The sequence below is a fragment of the Carcharhinus amblyrhynchos genome, chromosome 19 (genome assembly GCF_965287045.1).
Source record: "Carcharhinus amblyrhynchos chromosome 19, sCarAmb.v2.hapA, whole genome shotgun sequence".
Taxonomy (NCBI): domain Eukaryota; kingdom Metazoa; phylum Chordata; class Chondrichthyes; order Carcharhiniformes; family Carcharhinidae; genus Carcharhinus; species Carcharhinus amblyrhynchos.
In genome coordinates, this window is record NC_137342.1 from 4,654,583 (window position 1) to 4,677,984 (window position 23,402).

Sequence of the window (23,402 nt, forward strand, 5' to 3'; positions counted from 1 at the left end):
CTCAACTCTGTTCTAAACCGCCCCCAAATGCAACACTTATTTCTTTATTACTTTCAGATTTAAGCAAAGGGAAGTATGTAAAGATGCAGGGCAATTAGAAATAGTCAGTTCTAATGACGGCATGCTTGCCTTCATCAGCCGGAGCATTGAGTTTAAAAATTGGCAAGTCATGTTGCAGCTTTATAGAACTTTAGTTAAGCCGCACTTGGAATATAGTGTTCAATTCTGGTCACCACACTACCAGAAAGATGTGGAGGGTACAGAAAAGATTTACCAGGATGTTGCCTGGTATGGAGGGCATTAGCAATGAGGAGAAGTTGGAGAAACTTGATTTGTTCTAACTGGAACGACAGAGCTTGAGGGGTGATCTGAGAAAAGTCTACAACGTCATGAGGAGCTTGGACAAAGTGGATAGTCCCAGAGTGGAAGAGTCAATTACTATGGGGCATAGGTTTAAGGTACAAGGGGCAAGGTTTAAAGGAGATATACGAGGCAAGTTTTTTATACAGAAGGTGGTGGGTGCCTGGAACTCGCTGCCGGGGCAGATACGATAGTGACTTTTAAGGGGGGGTCTGGACAAATGCATGAATAAAATGGGAAGAGGGATATGGTCCCTGGAAGGGTAGGAGGTTTTAGTTCAGTCAGGCAGCATGGTTGGTGCAGGCTTGGAGGGCTGAAGGGCCTGTTCCGTGCTGTAATTTTCTTTATTCTAATGACACTGGGGTGATTGTAAAATGTCAGATTACCCATGATTAATCTTGTTTAGAACACCAAATAGTAATTTGCAGCGTTGTCTGTAGTCAAAGTTGTGAATTAACTCTCTACTGCTCCATCACTCACTCTATCCAGTTAGAGATTACTGAAATCAATTCATAGCAAATGGACTCCTCGCAACTGACATCTTTTCAACAGTCACATGCAGCGTTTGAACTGAGGTGCATTTACCGGAGGATTAGATTATATTTTGGACCATAAGATGCAGAAGTAGGTAATTCGGCCCATCGAGTTTCCTCTACTATTCAACGAAATCATGGCTGATCTGAAATGATAATGTTCAATTCCACTTTCCCGTCTTATCCTCATAACCCCTGACTCTCTGACCGACTAAAAGTCTGGCTATCTCAGTCTTGAACGACCAGCCTCCACAGCCCTCAGCAGTAAAGAATCTCACAGTTTAACCACCCTCTGAAAGAAGGGATTCCTCCTCATAGAACATAGAACATAGAACACTACAGCACAAACAGGCCCTTCGGCCCACGAGTTGCGCCGATCACATCAACACCTACCAACCTACAGACCTATCTATAACCCTCAATCTCATTAAACCCCATATACTCATCCAGAAGTCTTTTAAAAGACCCCAGCGAGTTCGCCTCCACCACCACTGACGGCAGCCGATTCCATTCACTCACCACCCTCTGAGTGAAAAACTTACCCCTAACATCACTTCTGAACTTCCCTCCTTGCACCTTAAATCTGTGTCCTCTCGTAGCAACCATTTCAACCCGGGGAAATAGCCTCTGAGAGTCCACCCTATCTATTCCTCTCAACATTTTGTAAACTTCTATCAGGTCGCCTCTCAACCTTCGTCTCTCCAGGGAAAAGAGTCCCAGCTCCCTCAACCTAACTTCATAAGGCATGCCTCCCAGTCCAGACAACATCCTTGTAAATCTCCTCTGTACCCTCTCAATAGCTTCTACATCTTTCCTATAGTGAGGCGACCAGAACTGCGCACAATACTCTAAATGAGGCCTGACAAGGGTCTTATAAAGTCTCATCTCTGTCTTAAACAGGCAACCCCTAATTCTGAGATCATGCCCTCTGGTCCTAGACTCTCCCGCAAGGGGAAACAACCTCTCAACTTGTCACACCCCCTGAGAACCCTATTTGTCTCAATAAGGACAGCTTACAGAGAGGGGGGGCAGTGAGCGAGAAGGGGAGAGGAATAGAACAATATATATGAACATGGTGCTTTTCATTTATATATTTCATTGGTGAGGAACTGTAGGTCTATGACTTCTGATGGAGATTGCAAAACTTGACAGACTTACCTTCACTGTAATTGCACACCTCCCATCTCTCCCAACCTTCTACACTCATGCTGGGGGAGACAGTAGCTATGCAGCGTGCCCCCAGCAGCATCAATACAGTGTATCTGGGGCACAAAGAACAAGGTCATGCTCCCTTTTAATGAGGGACTGAGGTTAAGCGGTGGGGTGGGGATGTGCATGGTTCCTTTAATAGAAAGCAGCAGGTGATGGCTTCCAGTTGGTTATATTTCATTTTGGACAAAAATTTAATTTATCCACAAACATCGATTCTGACCTTAATTAGTTGTCCATTCTCTGTCCCAAGAAATAGAACAATCCAGTCTTTTACAATGGTGGCTGACACAGAGCGTAATCCAGGACATCCAAACACTGCTTTGTTGTGGATTGGAGGTAAGGTTTCATTGGCTTCCTAAAATAGTGATAAAAATACGTCAAAAAGACAATAAAGCTGAAATTAATGCTAGGAGTATTCTTATTTCATTTTGATCAGACACAATTTGAAATGTCAAGAAAAGCTCTGGAAAATCAATTGTTTAACAACGCTTTCTCGCTCACTATTTTTTCCTTTGTCTCTATCTCTCATTCTATCTCTGTACTTCTCTTTCGCTGTGCTTTGGTTCTTTTTATCTCGGTTTCTGTCTCTCGCTGACTCGCACTGATGCCTCTCTTTTGCTCCGTATCTCTCGACATCCTTATCTCTTATTGCCTTCATTTCTCTCTCTCTTCATTTCTTTCATTCTCTCTGAGCATCTTTCCCTCTCTCTCTCTTGTCCTGTTACTATTTTCTTCAGAGACAGACAGACAGCAGAGATGTCGTCTGGCCAGAAGTTTTGAAGATTCCTGACATATAGATGTGGTATGGTTAGTGAGTTATTGATGCAAGACCCTAGATCAAGGAGAGAGAAGTGGACACAGATTAGCCATTGACCAATAAGTCTGCAGACAACCTTTTAAAATCTAGAAATCAAAATCAAACTAGTGAGCATTATGAGATATATTCTTTAACCAAAAATAGCCAGCATAGGATGGAAAGAGAGAAGTCATGTTTGATGAAATGTAAGGGATTTATTTGGAGAGTTGACTGTTTTGCAGAGTAGATTAATAAAGTGAACTCAGCAGGTATAGTGAATGATCTTCTCACAAGATCATAAAATAAGATTTCTCACAAAATTATCTGTGGAAACATTCTGGCACATTATCAGGGCAAATATAAATGCACAGATAAGAAGTTGCAGCACTCCACTTGTCACAGTCTGCAAACTCAAAAATGCCCCCTTTTATCCTGTCTGTTAACCAGTTCATGCTACTGTAATGTTCTTGTCTTCATGAGCCATTATTATTTTGTGTGGCACTTTAATGAATACTTCCTCAAACCCAAAGTAGAAACATCTACTACTTCCCCTTTATCTACCCCACTAAGTTATATCCCCAAAACACTCAAAACAGATTTGTCAAATGTGATTTCTCTTTCGTAAAATCATATTTACTTTGTTTGACTATACTACAATTTTCTAAGTGCATTTTCTGTTGTTAACTCTTCCCAATTATCTCAGTGGCTTGCTTGGCACCAGTGGCTGGAAATTATGGATTTTAGACATGATAAAGAAATCACAAATGTTGCTTTCTGTACTGCTTCCAGGTCAAAAGCTATCACCTGGGTTACTTTCTGTTTCTGGTGTACAACTTGTGTCTTCTACAGTGAAGACAGATGTATTTGTTCAAAATCTCTACCATTTTGTCATTCCCTATGACAAGTGTTCATTTCCGAACTGGGGTCCTCAGACCCCAGGGTTTGTCAAGGGTCTCCAGGGGATTCACAAAGCTGGAGGTTGTCACATGGCTGGCAAACGCCGGTTTGTATGCACAAAATTTTAAAAGAATTAGTCAAATCAAATGGGCCAGTCAGAGCAAGCTGATTAATTGGCCTATTAGTATCTAGTGCTCTGAGAGGCCTTGCTGTAATTGGTGCATTTGATTTATTCGATGGCCAATTAAGGTGGGAGCTGGCAGGAGACAAATCGGTCAAAAGTGGGACAGTAAGGACAGCTTGTGTGTGTGGCCCAGAGGCAGTGGGGCCTTGGGAAAGGAGGAGTGGGCACAATTGGGGCCTTGGAAAAGGAGGGGAGAATGATTTGAAAAAGGACAGTGAGAATGTATCAGGATGAGTGTGTGTGTTTCAACGAGTCTGCACAAAAATGAGTGTGCACGGAAGAGGTCAGTTTGGGTGTGAGGGGGAATTTGTGAAGTAACTCCTCAGAGGCTGGTGCCCCTGCAACAGATTCCCTTTATTTACAGTTTCACACCATTCAGCTCAGGCCAAGCCCTCCACTCCATTAATGGTAAGTGAACCAATGTCTTTTGTGAGAGACAGGAACAAAGGTTGTACCCACATTTCTCAGCGGGTCCCCTGTATAGGTCTTCAGTCTTGATAAACTTAAGGGTTGGAGTCCAGTGAGAATTTTACTGAACACTGACTAATTCACCGCCGATATGGCCATACCTGTATCGACCTCTACTAATATTGGATATTCATTTACGGTTATCTGAATTGGATCCGACTTGGACATTGCTTTGAAATTTACTTGCTCCACATGAAAAGTTGGTAACCTTTCAGGCTGTGCACTTTCCTGGACACTGGTCTATATGTCGTTTTCCTAAATCTAGGTCTTGAGAGCTTATTTTGCTGCTTCAACTTCGTATACCAGCAGCAATTACAATGCCTTGCCAGCGGGATTCTGAAAGAACTGCTGACTGTGTGGTCAAGGCTTGGCTTTGCATTGGGGCTATACTGTGGTCAGATCTGGATTTATCTGTATCCAGATACTTGCTAAGGGAGGCAATGTAATTGCCTATGCTCAAGTAGTCAGTCAAACTGGCATGGATGTCCACTTTCATCGAGATACCTTGCAAATCATATGCCCCACTTGCAGCATTTTCCAGTGATAAGGCCAGCGTGGCACCTGTTTGAAGTCCAGTTGGGCTTCAGCCAATGGGCATTTTTAGATAGTTATATTATTTAACCCACATACCAAACGGTCTTTAAGCATCTCATTAAGCGTCAACCTGAATTCACATGCTTCCGCCACTTAGAACCACAGAACATTACAGCACAGAAACAGGCCTTTTGGCCCTTCTTGTCTGTGCCAAACCATTTTTCTGCCTAGTCCCAGTGACCTGCACTTGGACCATATTCCTTCACACCCCTCTCATCCATGTACCTGTCCAAGTTTTTCTTAAATGTTAAAAGTGAGCCCGCATTTACCACTTCATCTGGCAGCTCATTCCACACTCCCATCAGTCTCTGTATGAAGAACCCGTCCCCCCTAATATTCTCTTTAAACTTTTCCCCCTTCACCCTTAACCCACATCCTCTAGTTTTTTTCTTCCCTAGCCTCAGTGGAAAAAACCTGCTTGCATTCACTCTACCTATACCCATCATAATTTTATACACCTTTGTCAAATCTCCCTTCATTCTTCTATGCTCCAGGGAATAAAGTCCCAACATATTCAACCTTTCTCTGTAACTCAGTTTCTCAAGTCCTGACAACATCCTTGTAAACCTTCTCCACACCCTTTCAACCTTAATAATATCCTTCCTATAATTAGGTGACCAAAATTGCACACGATATTCTAAATTCAGCCTCACCAATGTCTTATACAACCTCACCATAACATTCCAACTCTTATACTCAATACTTTTATTTATAAAGGCCAATGTTCCAAAAGCATTCTTCATGACCCCATCTACCTATGACGCCATTTGTCTCAAACTTGTTAGGAAACCAGTAACAGACTCCCCATCTCCTGGAGTGCCAAGTAAAACCGGGACCTTCTCAGGATCAGCGGTGGCTTAGGTCATAATATTCCCTCACTAGGTCCGCAAATTTCTGGAAGATTTTGGTATCTGGTGCGTTCGAGAAAGTTAAGCTGAAAATAACAGCGAGTGCTGACAGTCCGTAAACTGTCTGAAGAATGGTTCTCAGCTTTTCATCTGTCACAATGTCATTAGCCCTAAAAAAGTAACGCATGCGTTCCAAATATTGGGCCCAGTACTCCACAGCAGGATCAAAAGAATCCAGTTTTCCAAACAGAGGCGTGATACTTGAAAATGGCTTAACCCAAGTGAAGCCAGTTTTTAGCGAACCAGTTCCTTAGGGTCTTCTTTTTCCCCATCACCACTGAAAGAACTTTTCAGAGACTGGTGTCCCTTCACCATATTTTCTTGATTTACAAACTCAATTCCACTCCTATGAATGCTTTGAATACAAAGTCAGAAGCTGGAGTGCCAGTAGGCCTGACACTCCTCGATATATATACAGATGAGACTCCCTGATTGGGCAGTATTCATTACCTCAATCAGGAAGCTCATACCCCAAGAGGAAAATTGCACAGGCGTCATTGAGTTCATTACAGTTTGTAAGAGGCGAGTGCATGTGTAAGCGAGTGAGCCCGTGTGCCATCCTTAACAGCACTGATGAAGGGTCATCCAGACTCAAAACATTAGCTATTCTCTCCCCACAGATGTTGCCAGACCTGCTGAGATTTTCCAGCATTTTCTGTTTTTGTTTCAGATTCCAGTATCCGCAGTAATTCCCTTTTTCTTACTGTTTAACTCACAGCCGCTTCACTTCCAGGAATGCCTACCCTGAAGAAGTACAGCTCTTCTTTCCAACAGAATTTCTGTTTGTCTCTTTCATCCTGTCCACTTTCATTGTTTTCCATTTCCCTTCTGATGTCTGACAAGGTGTTTACCAAAACTTGCTTTCACAGCCATACTTCCTTCATCAGTGACTGTCTCTGTCACCATTTACCCCATGTGGATTCCAACTGAGGCTCCACCTCTCATGTTTCGAATCCACCCAGGATTACAGGTTCTCCGAGGTATGTAACGCTCCTCAGATTGCTGTTCTCACTGCATCTTGAGATCCACACTCAACGCCATGTACTGCAACATGCACACATGCAATATGTCTTTGCAGCAGCATCAAATCACCCTATCTCAAAGCTGTCCTTATTCCCAGTTCCATTTCATTATTTGTCTCAGCTAATGCCTTAACAAGAAACTTTTTCTCTTCCTTTCGGATTTTATGGAACATAAGCTCCAACAACTCATCGATACCAAAACCCATCCGGGAACCTCCACAGGTTCCTGTCCTTCAGACCCTATCCGTTCTAACCACAGAACTTGCCATGTATAGAACCTCTACAGTTAAGTAAGCTCAGCAATGCCTCTAGTTTCTCATAAGGAAATTTGGCATGCCCACTACGATTCTTAGCAATTTTTCTACATGCACCATTGAAAGCATCCTATTCAGATGTATCACATCATGGTATGGCTCCTGCTCTGACCAAGACTGCAAGAAACTACAAAGGATTGTGAACGAAGCCCAGTCCATCAACCAGCCTCCCATCCACTGACTCCATCCACACTTCCCGCTGCCCCAAGAAGGCAGCCACCATAATCAAGGATCCCATGCACCCCGGATACACTCTCTTCCACCTTCTTCCGTTGGGAAAAATATACAAAAGTCGGCAGACACGTACCGACAGACTCAATAATAGCTTGTTCCCACCTGTCATCAGACTTTTGAATGGTCCTATAAGATATTCAGCTCATTTTTTCTCTTCACCCTATCTGCAACTGCAACATTATATTCTGCACTCTATCCTTTCCTTTTCCCCTATCTACTTTGTGAACGGTATGTTTTACCATTTCCCTTCTGATGCATGCAAGAAACAATAATTTTTATTGTATCCCATTACATGTGACAATAGTAAGTCAAATCATACTCTCTGACCTTACCCTCACTGAGGCTTAATATGCTGTACTCAGCAAGGACTTGGTTTCATAGCCTTGCGAATTTTGGGCTCAACACCTTGCTGAATTCCTCTTTCGCCGCCTTTGACTTCATGCTCACTTCACTGGACAGAATTCCTTCCCTCATGCAACAGGTCCTTTCATCCACTTCCAGTATTCTTCCTCCATATGGACCCTCCCTCTAGCCTCCTACGTCTCTTGATCTTTTCATTGAGAACTCATGATGTGACATCAGTCATCTCAATTTCTCTGCTCCTCTCACCCCACTCTAATCTGTCTCCTTCTGAACTTGTTGCACTTTGCCAACCCTGACTGTCATCAAACCCACTGATGTGAGTGGGGCTGTTTTGTCTGGCCTCTACCTCACAGAAGCCAAGCACCAATTCTCAGATATTTCCTCCTACCTCCCCCTGGACCATGACACCATCACTAAGCATCAAGCCATTGTTTCTAGAACTGTCACTGACCTCACCTCTTCCAGAGATCTTCCCTCCACAGCTTCCAATCTTAGTCTCCCAACCCCGGACAGCCCATTTCTAGCTCCTTCCCAAAATCCACAAACAGGACTGTCCTGATAGGCCCATCATGTCCACTTGTTCCTGCCCCACTGAACTCATTTCTTCCCATCTTGACATTATCCTCTCTCCTCTAATCCAGTCCTTTTTGACCTATTGATGCTTCTGATGCCCTATGTCATATCAACGACTTCTTCTATACCATGTATATCCAATACTTTTATACCTCCATTCCCCACAAGAATGGCCTCAGGACTTTCTGCTTCTTCCTTGAACAGAGTGAGGCCGCAGCTGGAGTACTGTGTGCAGTTTTGGGCGCCGCACCTGCGCAAGGATATTTTGGCCCTGGAGGGAGTGCAGAGGAGGTTTACTAGGCTGATACCGGAGTTGAGGGGATTGAGCTATGAGGAGAGGCTGAATAAACTAGGCTTGTACTCTTTAGAGTTTAGAAGAATGAGGGGAGATCTCATTGAGACGTATAAAATGATGAATGGGATGGATAGGATAGAGGTGGAGAGACTCTTCCCGCTCAAAAAAGACAGTAGGACTAGGGGGCACAGCCTCAAGATAAAGGGGAGGCGGTTTAGAACGGAGTTGAGGAGGAACTTCTTCACTCAAAGGGTGGTGAATCTCTGGAATTCTCTGCCCGTTGAAGTGGTGGAGGCTGCCTCGCTAAATATTTTTAAGAAGCGGGTTGATGGGTTCTTGATAAGAGAGGGGATTAAGGGTTATGGGGAGAGGGCGGGAAAGTGGAACTGAGCCACAACAGATCAGCCATGATCTTATTGAATGGCGGGGCAGGCTCGAAGGGCTAGATGGCCTACTCCTGCTCCTATTTCTTATGTTCTTATGTTCTTATATGTAAAAGCACTACTCTCCTCCATCTGGCTGAACTTGTTCTCTCACTCAACAATTTCTTCTTTAAAAAAAGAGCTCTGATGAAGTCGTCCAGACTGAAAACAAGCTCTGTTCTCTCTCCATAGGTGCTGTCAGACCTGCTGAAGTTTTCAACAATTTTCTGTTTTTGTTTCAGATTCCAGCATTTGAAGTAATTTGATTTTAGCTATCTTTAACATCCTGTGTAAGCCACAGATGGATTTTCTTGCTGAGCTCTTTTTTCTTCTGGAATATGTTTGCGCTGAAATCCTACGGTTCGCTTGTTAATGCACACTCTTCAGTATTTTTGCTTTCAGAATGTCTACCACCACCATCTAGTATTACAGTGGGAGGCTGGAGAATAATAGCAGGTAGTTCTATCATCACATCATGAGGCTCAAGAAAAATCAGAGGCACACAGACACTGAGGGAGAGAGTGTCAAACTCAACCATGAAGTAAAGGTCTAACAGCATTATTCTGAGATCCTGAGCAATGGCATTGAGGAAAAACAAAAGTTAGATGGGTTATGTTCGGTAGGGCAATGAGGCAGTGTGTGAAGACCGTGATGCTGGGTGATAGAGCCATTTCTTGGGACACAAATATATAGACACATGGAAACTAGAAGCAGGAGTAGATCGTTTGACTCTTTGAACCTGTTCCGCTGTTCATTTTGAAGATGGCTGATCATCAAACTCAATACCCTGATCCCGCCTTCCCCACATAATCCCTTGATTCCTTTTAGCTATATCTAATTTCCTCTTGAAATCATACAATGTTTTGGCCTCAATTACTTTGTGTGGTAGTAAATTCCTCACATTCACCACCCTCTGGGTGAAGAAATTCCTCCTCACCTCAGTCCTAAAAGGGTTACCCCTTTTCCATAAATTATGACGCCTAGTTCCGAAGTCCCCACCATCAAGAACATTCTTTCCAAGTCCACCAGTCTAATCATATTAGAATTTTATAAGTTCTTATGAGATTCCCTCTCACTCTTTTAAACTCCAATTAATATAATCCTAACTGACTCAGTCTCTCCTCATATGACAGACTTGCCATCCCAGGAATCAGCCTGGTGAACCTTCACTGCATTCCTTTTATAGCAAGAACAGATAAGTTACCAAAACTGCATGCACACAAGTAACGTACTGTCACCTATTGGTGCGACCAGGTCAGTTACGAAGACTTCATTGCCCAGGAACCAACAGAAAGCAAATACTTTCCTTCAGTGCTGTTACAAGTATAATTCACTAGACTCACATCAAAGACGCAACATCAACAGTATAAAGTAGGAATGCAGTCTTCTCCATGAAGGCAATAGCAAAGGGGGCAGTACAATTGCATCATATTTGGCAAGCCATCAATGAAAGCCAATTATGGGTTCACAATAACTGTTGTTCATCACTGGCCAAACAGCTTCCACTCATTGACAAAAAAAAGTAAGGTTTTACAGTGTAGCAAGAGGCCCATTGTCCCATCATCACAGGTCATTAGAATGACTCTTCAAAGACTGGAGCTCTGAGTTACCTTGGCTAAATCATCTCATTTGCACCTTATCACATCACTGACCATTTGTCAGATTTCTGGAATGGTATCTTGATCACCTCAATATGTGCGCTTGCCTCTCAGAGGCAAGACTGCAGCAGGCAAAAATGCAAGTAAGGCAGCCAAAGTTGTGGACCAGTCTTTTCCCATGAAATAGGAATGTTAGTGTACCTTTATGAACTTTTTCTTTAAATCGCGTTCTCTGCAGTTGTAAAAAAGCCTTTTAGGTTTCAGTGTTGCCGGCTGACTGCTAGAAATCCTTTTATTGCTAATTCAATGGCTTAAATGGGTTTTGTTTATTTTTATTCTGGGTTCTTTTATGACCTTAAATTGTGAGGGGGAAGATTGATTGACAAGTCAAAGTTAGGTGGTTCCTCCCCAGAAAAAAATCTAAGGATTCATTTTTAGTTTTAGTTTAGAAGGACACTGCCTGATTTTGGAAATTTTGCTGTTAGCTGGAAGCAAGGTTCCTGGCCATTCTGGATAGAAAATCTGCTATTGGTGGTTGGCTTGACTAGAGTCTCCCTGGTGTTTTGGGAAGCTCTTCTGGGTGTTACAAGTCTGGGAAGTCAGGATTTTAATTCTCCAACCAAAGGACTGAAGCTGTTCTGACTCCGAGCTTGTCTGTGTGTGCCTCAAGAGAATTGCAGCATTCAACCAAAGGACTAAATTCCAGTGTCATGCAAGTCTTACTGTGTTAAACCTATGGCAAAGGTTTTGTTTATGGGATTTGTTTCATTGGAACAGTGTTCAGCTGTTAAGGTTTATACAATATCATGAATTTTTTTTCTTGTTTATAATTAGTAAAATTTATTGCTAATTTTATTTCTATACATGTTAACTGTATAGTTAAATAAACTTTGTTTGGTGAAAGCTCCTTAGTGGGTCATTTGAATCATATCCGAAAAGAGCTATCTCATGATCACCCTAGCCAAATTCAAAGTGCAAAACTTATGATCCAGGCGGACCTCATAGATCATTTTGGAGTTTCTGACCTCAATTATAACAGTTTCTATATCAGAACATATTTTTCTGCACATCTTAATCATCACTGTCTTCCAGCAGGAAGCACCGCCAAGGCGAAACAGAGCATTAGCAGGAGGGTGAACAAGACAGACCCAGATTGTGGAGGAGGCAACTCACCATACCAAAGGTTTATCATGAAAAGATTATCCTACTTTTAAATGAGTGAGAGGCAGTGCCAGGCATGCCTACAATTGTCCTGTAACCTCATTCATCACATATGCCACAGTCTTTGTGAAGACCTGACACTATGTGGGGTGGGAGGCTTTCCCTGCCAGTGGCTTTGAATGTGATGATAGCACTCAATTTTTTTGTCTGTGGGTTTTTCCAGGGATCAATAGGAGAGCTAGGTGTCACACATGCCAACGAGAGGTACAACTCACAACTCTACACACTCCCTTCTAGAGCAGACTATAGGACTTCTGAAGATGCATTTCGGATACCTGGACCACTCAGGTGGCTCTCTGCAATGCACTCTGAAGAGAGTTTCTCACATGATCGTAGCGTGTTCTGCCATTCACAATTTGGCTATGCAAAAGGGTGAACCCTTGACAGAAGGTGAACTGGTGGAAGATGAGATATCATCAGAAAATGAAGATGCAGAATTCCAGGAAGCTCAGGGGGCTGCTGAGGGATAATTTGAGCTCACTGATATCTTGAAGAAATTAAGACATAGGAGATATGCCCATTATATTACATTGCTGACAGGTTTCAGGAAGAGGAAAACTAAGTAAGATCATATGGTCACAACTATCCTAGCCTCTAAAGCCATTTCCATGTCAGGGACAGTCAAATAATTGCCGAGAGAATGAGCCCTGCAATCACACTTATGCATTCTGACCTCATGACTGCTAGAACATGATCTCAGCCTTAGTTAGTGGTGTCCTACTAATGTATTCACTCAGCGAGGAAGAACAATGATGCAAGAGTAGCCATGGCATTTTCAATGCTATCTATTATGCTAACGCTGCCGTGATTGAGACAAGTGCTAACGTGCATGACCCCCAAGGTCAACCCTTATTGTATTAGTCCTTATGAGTAACACTCACTCATTGGTTTTTCTTGAGGAAGAAGGAATAGATACAATTGTATCATGCACTTCAAATAAAGATTTAAACACATCTACCTGACAATACACAGGATGCAGAGACTACTTCAACTGAGGTTTATATCACATGAATGTTAATCTCAGAGGATGGCTAACCCTCGAGATAAGAGCATTCCAATATACAAATTCACGATGCCTTTGGTTGATCAGAACATTCACATACCCATCAAATAATTCCGCAAAAGTGCAATTTATTTGCTGCAGTAGCAACCCATGAACCAAAAGTGAGATCAACAATTTTTAACTTTCCTAACCATACTAATATACTATGGTACAGCCCAGACATTCGCAGAGAGATGGAAGCAGCTCATGGACTGCTTTGTCCTGATGTTTATGATGACTTTAGCAGATGTCTTCTGGTGGCTCTGGTATACTGCTCAGGTTCAGAAGTGCCTTCGATGGCCTGCGCTGCTGTAGTGTGTGCGGACGAGGGACTGTGAGCGGCTGCAAACACTTAGGAGTGTCCTGAGTGGAGGCCTTTGCAGGTCCAATTGATGCTCATCCTCCCTGTGGGTGCCAGAGGGCTCTACCAGAGATGGGGTACATGGAGGGAGATCAAGCTGTCTCGTCCCACTGTCTCTGCATCCTGATGGTGCTACCCAGGACATGTGGTCATGGAGCGCAGAACCATGTGCAAATCCAGCAACATCTGCTGGACCATGGTCTCCATGATGAATATCTACCTTCTCATGGCAACCTCACATGTTGGGGCCATAACATCAGACAGATCGCAGATAAACTCTTTCACCGTTCACTCTAGTTTGCTGAGTGACTCTTAAATCTCTGACTGATATTCCACTGCCTGTCATTGCATCTCCACCATTCAGCTGACAGTTAGAATCATGGAATCTCTATAGTGCAGAAGGAGGCCATTTGGCCGATCAAGTCTGCACTGATGACAATTACACCCAGGCCATATCCCCATAACCTCATGCAATTACACTAGTTGTCACCCTGACACTAAGGGGCAATTTACCATGGCCAATCCACAGTCCACACATCTTTGCTTCCAGAGGCTCAGCATCTGACTGGAACAGAGCAGATAGCTACTCTCTAGTAGCTCTCTGAGACCTAGAGACCAGAGGTGTTTCTGCCTCTGGCTGCTGCAGAAAATGTCAATGAGGTTTTCTCCAGTAAGTGACTCAGAGTCTAATCTAGAGCTGTGCCTGACTGAGGTTTCTGTGCTAGTGGAGGGTGTGGGTGAGCACTGTGACTATTCTTCTTGAGCCTCTTCACCTTTGGACGTGTCATGTGTTTAGAGTGCTACTCAGCTGCAACGATTGCACTTGAGCTGCCAATGCTTAGAAGATAGAAGAATTTTAGTTGATATGCATCAGCTGTATCAGACTACATTTGACTCATTGTGATTGTCAGGATTTGATGAAGTGATGGAGCTGAGATCCATACTAAGTTGTTGGGAGAAGTCAATCTCTCCTTCTCCACAGGAGCAATCCATGTCTTTCCCTGCAAGGTCGACTGCAAACTCAAATTCTCTGAGGGTGATGACGCTCACCATAGACCTTTATTTGGTCTAGGCTCTCTCTCGTTTGTTGTGTGTCAGTTTAGCCTGCAGGAAGATGGAAGAAAGGCATGTGATCGGAGGGGATATAACAAGGTTTTGTTGAAATGCATTTCCCCCCATGTGTGGTGAACCCTCCCCAGAAGAGCCAGAACATAGAATGGAAGCAACGTGATTGATGGATGATGATGTGAAAATGTCTGAGAGAGAATCAGGGTTACTATCAGAATAAAACATTCTGCCCATAACACAGGGAAATGTGAATATACGAACTTTGATGGGAAAATTAAAAACAGCAAAATATTTTTTTAAATGGCGAGAGGTTGGGGAATGTGAAATTCAGAGGGACCTGGCTGCTCCTGCACATGAATCACAGGAAGTTAACATGCAGAGATACAGCAAAGAATCTGTTAGCCTTTCCAAAAACTAGATTGGAGCAAAGCAGTCTGATAACAATTATATAGGACTGAATGAGTCTAGATATGAATGCTGTGTGTAGTTCGGTGAGATCAAAGCCAATATTCCTAGAGATTATAACAAAGTGAGGTGATCTCATGAAATATATAAAATTTTTAAGCAGCTTGATAGGATACATACTGAGATGTTTCCTTTGCCAAGAGAATCATGAACTAAGCATTACAGTCTGGGAGTACGGGGTCTGCCATTTTGGATTGAGATGAGGAGCATTAGAATAAACTCAAATGTTATTAACAGGCCTCCATGCCTGATAATTCCCTCCATCCCTCTGTTAGATTTTTCATTCATTTTGGCATGAGGGCACACCAATGTGAATTACAGCTGGTCTCCTACAGTGTGCAACTGGCGAGCAGAACCTGCCAGAGAAGTTCAGGTGAGTACCTGACTTGGTGGGGAAAGGGTCATACCTGGGCACTTCCTCTGGCACTGTCTTGTGGTATTCCCTGGCACTGCCCCTTGTCCACATCCAGGTAATACTGGAGGTAGCGTGCCAGCATGGCTTGGAGGAGGGGGATTGGTTTCAAGGTTCTGTTGAAGGGGTTCAATTTTTGGTTTTATTTATGGAGGTATTCTTAAAAAAAGACATTTTAAATGATTGAACCGCACTGCCAGCATAATGTTGTGGAAGCCACCTCTTTGATATTTTCTCTGCATTGTTTAGAATGTGGCAGAGGATGCTGCCATTGGGGCCTGGCATTCTGCAAAAAAGTAAGAAAATTCTACCCTTTGGAAATCAAATCAAAGATTATGGATATCAAGGGATCATGGGATCTGGGGACAATCCAGGAAGATAGGATCAAGATAAAGGATCTAATGTTCTCAATATTTGCTCAAAAACCCATATAGATGTTTATCGCATTCCCTTTATTATTCTGGTTTGTGGTTTGACATTATGATTCAATGCTGACTGCTCATGACTCATTGCATTTCAATATACACAATTTCATCTTGAGTTATAGATGCCAAATGTGAAATTCTCCATTTCCTTTCTCAGCGTGGTGGAAGGTGGTTCCTGCTGGCTGGAATAACATGAACCTGTGCACGATTCTGCTCTTGTAATTAAGTATAAGCGAGCATTTCTTCAAATCATCTGGCTGCCTCCAGCTAGTGGGTTCAAAGGTCCAGATCTTACACCATATGTAAACACCAGTCCAGCACTATCATACGCCCCTCTTCAGTCCACCTCTCCATTGTCTTCATGCAACCATGAAGGATATCTGGATCCCAGAGGTTAAAAGCTAGCAGCCTCAAGAAAAAAATGTGCACCCTGATTCAACCACCATGAAGAAGTCTGCACCTCAATTCAACCATCATGCCCATGAGGCTTTGAATTGAGGAGTCCAGAGGCACAGGCATGTCCTGTACCCAAGGTATGGCTTCAGGAGACACGACAACCTCACTTCTCTGGCCTGCAAGGCTGCTGTCCATGAGATCAGCACAGCTGGCAACTGCAGCAGAAGCATCATGATGTACAGGAAGTGGATGAATGATCTCATCTACTCTAGCAGGGAAAGTCCTCTCTCAGCTCACTCCATTGTCAAATTCTCATCATAGCATCGTGTACTCAAACAGTGACTCTCATCACAGATATCAAATACCCATTAGTGGGAGACATATATTCTCTCATGGACACTTTCACATCACCATCGTCCCATCTGTCATATTCCTCTGGTCCTTCTGGGGAGGGAGCACCTCTTTGCATAGCCTGATTGTGAACAGCACAGAAACTGCCATGTTGCAGGGAACCCTCTCCAATGTCTGTTGCAGAGAGCCACCAGAGCGGTTCAGGCAGCTTAGTCATATCTTCAGAAGTCTTACTGTCTGCCCCATGAGAGTGCTTGTGGATCTGTGAGCAACATTGAACTTCTCCTTGGCACAAATATAAGGGCAAGGCACTGTAGTCATCAACCATTGTTTAAATGGGTAACCCTTATCCCCCAGCAACCATTTGTGTAGATGTTCTGAATCCAGTTGTTTTTGTGATAGACATTCCTACCCTGCCCCATGCAGCCACCCACAGCCTGCCCTTGAACAGCTCTCCTTCAACCCCCTCCTCTCCTCACACCCACCCTGGGTCGAACTTTGGTCCATTGAAGGGGAGGGTCCATGAGTCTCAGGGATGGTAAGAAGTCTCACAACACCAGGTTAAAGTCCAACAGGTTTATTTGGTAGTTAATGCCACTAGTTTCCGGGGTTTGCCCCTTCGTCAGGTGAGTAGGAGTTCTGATCACAAACAGGGCATATAAAGGCACACACAGTTTACAGAATACTGATTAGAATGCGAGTCTTTACAGTTAATCAAGTCTTAAAGGTGCAGACAATATGAGTGGAGATAGCATTAAGCATAGGTTATAGAGGTGCGTTTTGTCTCCAGACAGGATATTAAGTTAGATGTTGCAAGCCCAGGCAAGTCATGGGGGTTACAGAGAGCGTGATATGAACCCAAAATCTTGGTTGAGGCCGTCCTCATGTGTGCGGAACTAATACCCAAGTCTGCACCTTTAAGACTTGATTAGCTGTAAAGACTTGCTTTCTAATCAGTATTCTGTAAACTGTGTGCCTTTATACGCTCTGCTTGTGATCAGAACTCCCACTCACCTGATGAAGGGGCAAACCCCAAAAGCTAGTGGTGTTTACTACCAAAGAAACCTGTTGGACTTTAACCTGGTTTTGTAAGACTTCTTACTGTGTTTACCCCAGTCCAACACCGACATCGCCACATCTCAGGGATGATACAGTGCTGTCCAGAAAGGCCAGCTCAGTGTGGAACTGCAGAGGATGAATCAGTCTGCCCCAGCAGAGTGGTGTTCAATGCAACAGGAGGAGTGCAGCACTATGACAGGTACACTACGTATAGGGCATTCACTTCGAAGCCTCAAGTGAACTGAGGTCCAACTTGCACACTTCATTCTTTTTCGAACAGATTTGAACACAAGATTGAAAGGAAGCAGTTATTTTAATGAGCATTCATGAAATGCATATTAATGTAAATGATGTTCACACCATTTGGTAACGGGAGAATTGACTCATCATTAATCTGTCACTGGGAGGATTTCAAACTGTTTTTACACTGGCAGATTTCCAAATTTTCTGATCCAATGGATTTTCCTCTCACATCTGTCAGCAAACCTGCTGTGGGAGAATCCAGTCCTGAGTTTCCTGGGTTATTGTCTCACCCCTTCTTAAAGAAGTGTTTCATTGGCTCCCCTTAATCCCTGCGTATACAATTTGCATATTTGAGGAGGATTGCATACTTGTGACCAGAACCTCCGTTCTTACCTCCAATGTCTTTCAACAGCCCAGGTACAGCTATCAGGATTTGCTTCCCCAACACGAAATCTAAGCAGGATTTTCTGTATTTTGTTAAAGTGATTTTTTTGGGCAGGAAAAGCAGTTAGCAGTCCACTGATTCCACTGACAACTTTTCTCTCCTTACTTTTCAAATCTTAATTGAAAAAAATGCTGGAAGCGTGTTCCATGTTGTCATGCTGGCAACCCAGCCCAATTGCAACCTCTGGCTTCAAGAGATCAAAATGCCCTTTAAAATTGGTGCCTTAACAGCAATAAAACAACAAGAATCCCCACTACCAACATGGAAATCCCCCCTTCATGGACAAGGAACATACCCCCATGGACCTCCTCAAAGAAAGCACTACCCTGCCCAAACCAGTATTGCCCCCCTATTGCCAGAGGCAGTGCCAGCACATGGACCTCTTTCCCATGGGGTCATAACTTACCTGAGTGCCCTTGGCAGGGACCATTCACCGACTTCTCATCTTACAAAAGCTGTTGTAAACGCTGCCATGGCAGCTTATCAACGGGAATGGGGAGAATCCTAATGTGGGAGAGTAGTTGAGTAGGGAAGCCACAAATGATATTAAAATGTATTTAAATTGTGCTTCTATCAATGTGTGATCGGAAACTTGTTACATCATTGGTTGGACAACCCAGTGAGGAAATCCCATCAGTGTAAAAGTCATTTTGGGATTCACGCTGGAATTTTCGCTGCTGCTGTCATTCCTACCTGCCAAAAATGGGACAAAAAATCTCGGGCCACTGGTCTCCTTTTAGAACCAATATTATCTTGTTATAGAAACATAGAAAATTACAGCACAGTACAGGCCCTTCGGCCGTCAATGTTGTGCCGAGTTATGTCCAATCCCAAGATCAAGCTATCCCCTCCCTATAATTCTGGTGTGCTCCTTGTGCCTATCCGATAACTGCTTGAAAGTTCCTAAAGTGTCCGACTCCACTTTCACAGCAGGCAGTCTATTCCACACCTCAACCACTCTCTGAGTGAAGAATCTACCTCGGACATCCCTCTTATATCTCCCAACATGAACCTTACAGTTATGCTCCCTAGTAACAGCTACATCCACCCGAGGAAATAGTCTCTGCACGTCCACTCTATCAATCCCTCTCATCATCTTATAAACCTCTATTAAAATCGCCTCTCATCCTCCTCCACTCCAAAGAGAAAAGCCCCAGCTCCCTCAACCTTTCCTCATAAGACCTACCCTCCAAGCCAGGCAGCATCCTCGTAAATCTCCTCTGCCTTCTCTCCAATGCTTCCACATCCTTCTTATAATGAGCTGGCCAGAACTGAACACAATATTCCAAAGGTGGTCTTACCAATGTCCAGTATAGCTGCAGCATAACCCCACGGCTCTTAAACTCAAACCCCCTGTTACTAAGTGCTAACACACTAGAAGCCTTCTTCATGGCTCTATTCACTTGAGTGGCAACCTTCAGAGATCTGTGGATATGAACCCCAAGGTCTCTCTGTTCCTCCACATCCCTTAGAAACCTGCCGTTGACCCTGTAATCTGCATTCAAGTCTGTCCTACCAAAATGAATCACCTCACACTTATCAGGGTTAAACTCCATCTGCCACTTTTCAGCCCAGCTCTGCATCCTATCAATGTCTCTTTGCAGCCTGCAAGAGCCCTCCACCTCATCCACTACTCCACCAATCTTGGTGTCGTCAGCAAATGTACTAATCCACCCTTCAGTCCCTTCTTCCAAGTCATTTTTAAAAATCACAAAAAACAGAGGACCCAGCACTGACCCCTGTGGTACACCGCTGGTAACTGGCCTCCAGTCTGAAAATTCTCCCTCCACCACCACCCTCTGTCTTCAATGACACAGCCAGTTACTTATCCAATTGGCCAAATTTCCTTCTATCCCATACCTCCTTGTCTTCTTCATGAGCCTACCATAGGGAACCTTATCAAACGCCTTACTAAATTCCATGCATACGCCATCAACAGCTCTACCTTCGTCCACACACTTAGTTACTTCCTCAAAGAATTCAATCAAATTTGTGAGGCAGGACTTACCCCTCATGAAACCGTGCTGACTATCCCCGATTAAACTGAATCTTTCCAAATGGTCATAAATCCTCTCAGGAAACTTTCCATTAACTTACCAACCACAGAAGTAAGACTAACTGGCCTATAATTACCAGGGTCATTCCTATTTCCTTTCTTAAAAGAGGAACAACATTTGCCACTCTCCAGTCCTCTGGCACAATCCCTGTGGACAGTGAGGACCCAAAGATCAAAGCTAAAGGCTCCGCAATCTCATCCCTTGCCTCCCAAAGTATCCTAGGCTATATCCCATCTGGCCCAGGGGACTTATCCACCCTCAGGTTTTTCAAAATTGCTACTACATCTTCCCTCACAACATCTGCCTCCTCCATCCTATCAGCCTGTATCACACACTCCTCCTCAAAAACATGGCCCCTCTCCTTAGTGAAAAGTATTCATTCAACGTCTCACCTATCTCTTCTGACTCCGTGCACAAGTTCCCACTACTGTCCTTATCTGGCCCTAATCTCACCCTGGTTATTCTTTTATTTCTCACATAAGAGTAAAAAGCCTTGGGGCTTTCTTTTATCTGACTCTCCAAGGACTTCTCATGCCCCCTCCTGACTTTCCTAAGCCCTTTCTTTAACTCATTCCTAGCTACCTTGTAACAGTCAAGCAACCCAAATGAACCTTGTTTTTTCATCCTTACATACACTTCCTTTTTCCTCTTGACAAGACATTCAACCTCCTTTGTGAACCATGGTTCCCTCATTCGGCCATTTCCTCCCTGCCTGCCAGGGACATACCAATCAAGGACACGCAGTATTTGTTCCTTGAAAAAGCTCCACTTTTCGTTTGTGTCCATACCTAACAGTTTCTGCTCCCATCTTATCCTCCCTAATTCTTGCCTAATTGCATCATAATTACCCCTGCCCCAATTACAAACCTTGCCCTGTCGTGTGATCCTATCCCTCTCCTTTGCAATAATGAAGGACACCGAATTGTGGTCACTATCTCCAAAGTGCTCTCCCACAAACAAATCTAACACTTGGCCTGGTTCATTACCAAGTACCAAGTCCAATGTGGCCCCACCTCTTGTCGACTTATCCATATATTGTGTGCAGGAAACTCTCCTGCACACACTGTACAAAAAGTCCCCATCCGAACTATTCGACCTATAAAGGTTCCAATCAATATTTGGAAAGTTAAAGTCACCCATGATAACTACCTTGTGACCTCCACACCTATCCATAATCTGCTTTGCCATTTCCTCCTCCATATCTCTATTACTATTTGGGGGCCTATAGAAAACTCCTAACAGCGTGACCGATCCTTCCCTATTCCTAACTTCAGCCCATATTACCTCAGTAGGCAGATCGCCCTCGAAATGCCTTTCAGCAGCTTTTAAACTATCCTTGATTAACAATGCTACTTCCTCCACTTCTTTTACCACTTTCCCTACTCTTACTGAAACAGCTATACCCCAGAACAGCCAACAGCCATTCTTGTCCCTTTTCTAACCATGTCTTCGTAATGGCCACAACATCATAGTCCCAAGTGCCAATCCACATTCCAAATTCAGCTACCTTAGTCCTGATGCTCCTTGCATTGAAGTAGATACACTTCAATCCACCATCCTGCCTGCCTGTACACTCCAGCGACCTTGGTACCTTCCTCAGTACCTCACGATCCTCAAGACTGGCTTTTGGACTACATCTCATTTTCCCAACCCCCTGACAAATTAGTTTAAACCCCCCCGAAGAGCAGATGGAAATTTCCCTCCCAGGATATTTGTTCCCTTCTGGTTCAGGCGCAAACTGTCCTGTTTGTACAGGTCCCACCTTCCCCAGAATGTGCTCCAATTTTCCAAGTAAATGAAACCTTCTCTTCTACACCATCCCTGCAGCTACATGTTAATCTGCACTCTCTCCCTGTTCCTCAACTCACTAGCACGTGGCACTGGCAACAAACCACAGATGACAACATGCTTTGACCTAGCTTTCAGCTTCCAGCCTAGCTCCCTAAATTCCTGTTTTAAATCCCAACCTCTCTTTCTACCTACATCGTTGATACCAACATGCACCACGACCTGTGACTGATCCTCCTCCCCTTTAAGGATCTTGAAAACACGGTCGGAGACATTACGGACTCTTGCACCTGGGAGGCAGCATACCATCCGTGAGTCTCTTTTGCTGCCGCCGAACCTCCTATCTGTCCCTCTAACCATTGTGTCCCCAATTACTATTGCTCTCCTGCCTTCCTTTCTGAGGCACAGGGAAGGACTCAGTGCTCGAAGTCCGGTCACTCTGGCTTACCACTGATAGGTCATCCCCCTCAACAGAATCCAATACAAAATACTTGTTGCTGAAGGGAACAACTACAGGGGATCTCCGCACTGGCTGCTTCCTCCCAGCCCCTCTCACTGTCACCCACCTATTTTCATTTTTTGGAATCTCCAAATCCCTGAAGCATATTATCTTTAATAACGTTCCATTCCCTCCTCTAGTACATACAGATTGTCACCTCCACCATCTATTTGTTAATGCATTTGCTAAATTTTAACATATCTCTACTATCAATGCTTTGCAGCTTAGATGGATTGGCTAAGCAAATTGCTTCTTAGTGTCCACAGATTTGTAGGTTAGGTGGATTAGCCATGGAAAATGCACAGGTTATGGGGATAGCTCAAATGGATGGGCCTGGGTAAGATGCTCATCCTTCACAATTACATGCTCTCCTTCATTCCTGAATGGTCCACGTCTATCTACATCTTTGTACATTTTATATGCTTATATAAAAATTTACTATTTCCTTTTATGTTATACATCAGTATTTTGATACATTCTGATTTAAATTGTTTGCAATCTTCCTCTTCAGCTCCCAACTACACTTCCTATTTCTTTCACCATAATATTTCATATTATTAGTTCCAAACCTCCCTGTACGGAAGAACTTGTATTTATACAGCTTTCTGTCAATACATTGTACTGTAGGATACAGGGCAACCAATTTATACACAGTATGATCTCACAAGCAGCAATGTGACAATAACCAAATAATCTGTATTTAACGTTTTTGATCAGGATCACCAAGAAGAACTCTCCCTGTTCTTCAAATAAGGCTGTGGCTAATAATCCTGGACAGGAGACAAAGCCTCAGTTTA

The 23,402-nt window shown here is 43.6% G+C and overlaps 1 protein-coding gene across 1 annotated transcript in view; it reads right to left on the reverse strand.

Moving 5' to 3' along the window:
• Positions 1-23,402, reverse strand: part of plxnc1 (plexin C1) — a 157,860-nt gene that overhangs the window by 130,057 nt on the left and 4,401 nt on the right. The window contains exon 2 of the mRNA XM_080207165.1: positions 2,326-2,456. Coding sequence (XP_080063291.1) covers positions 2,326-2,456 — 131 coding nt within the window. The remainder of the gene's footprint in view (positions 1-2,325; positions 2,457-23,402) is intronic.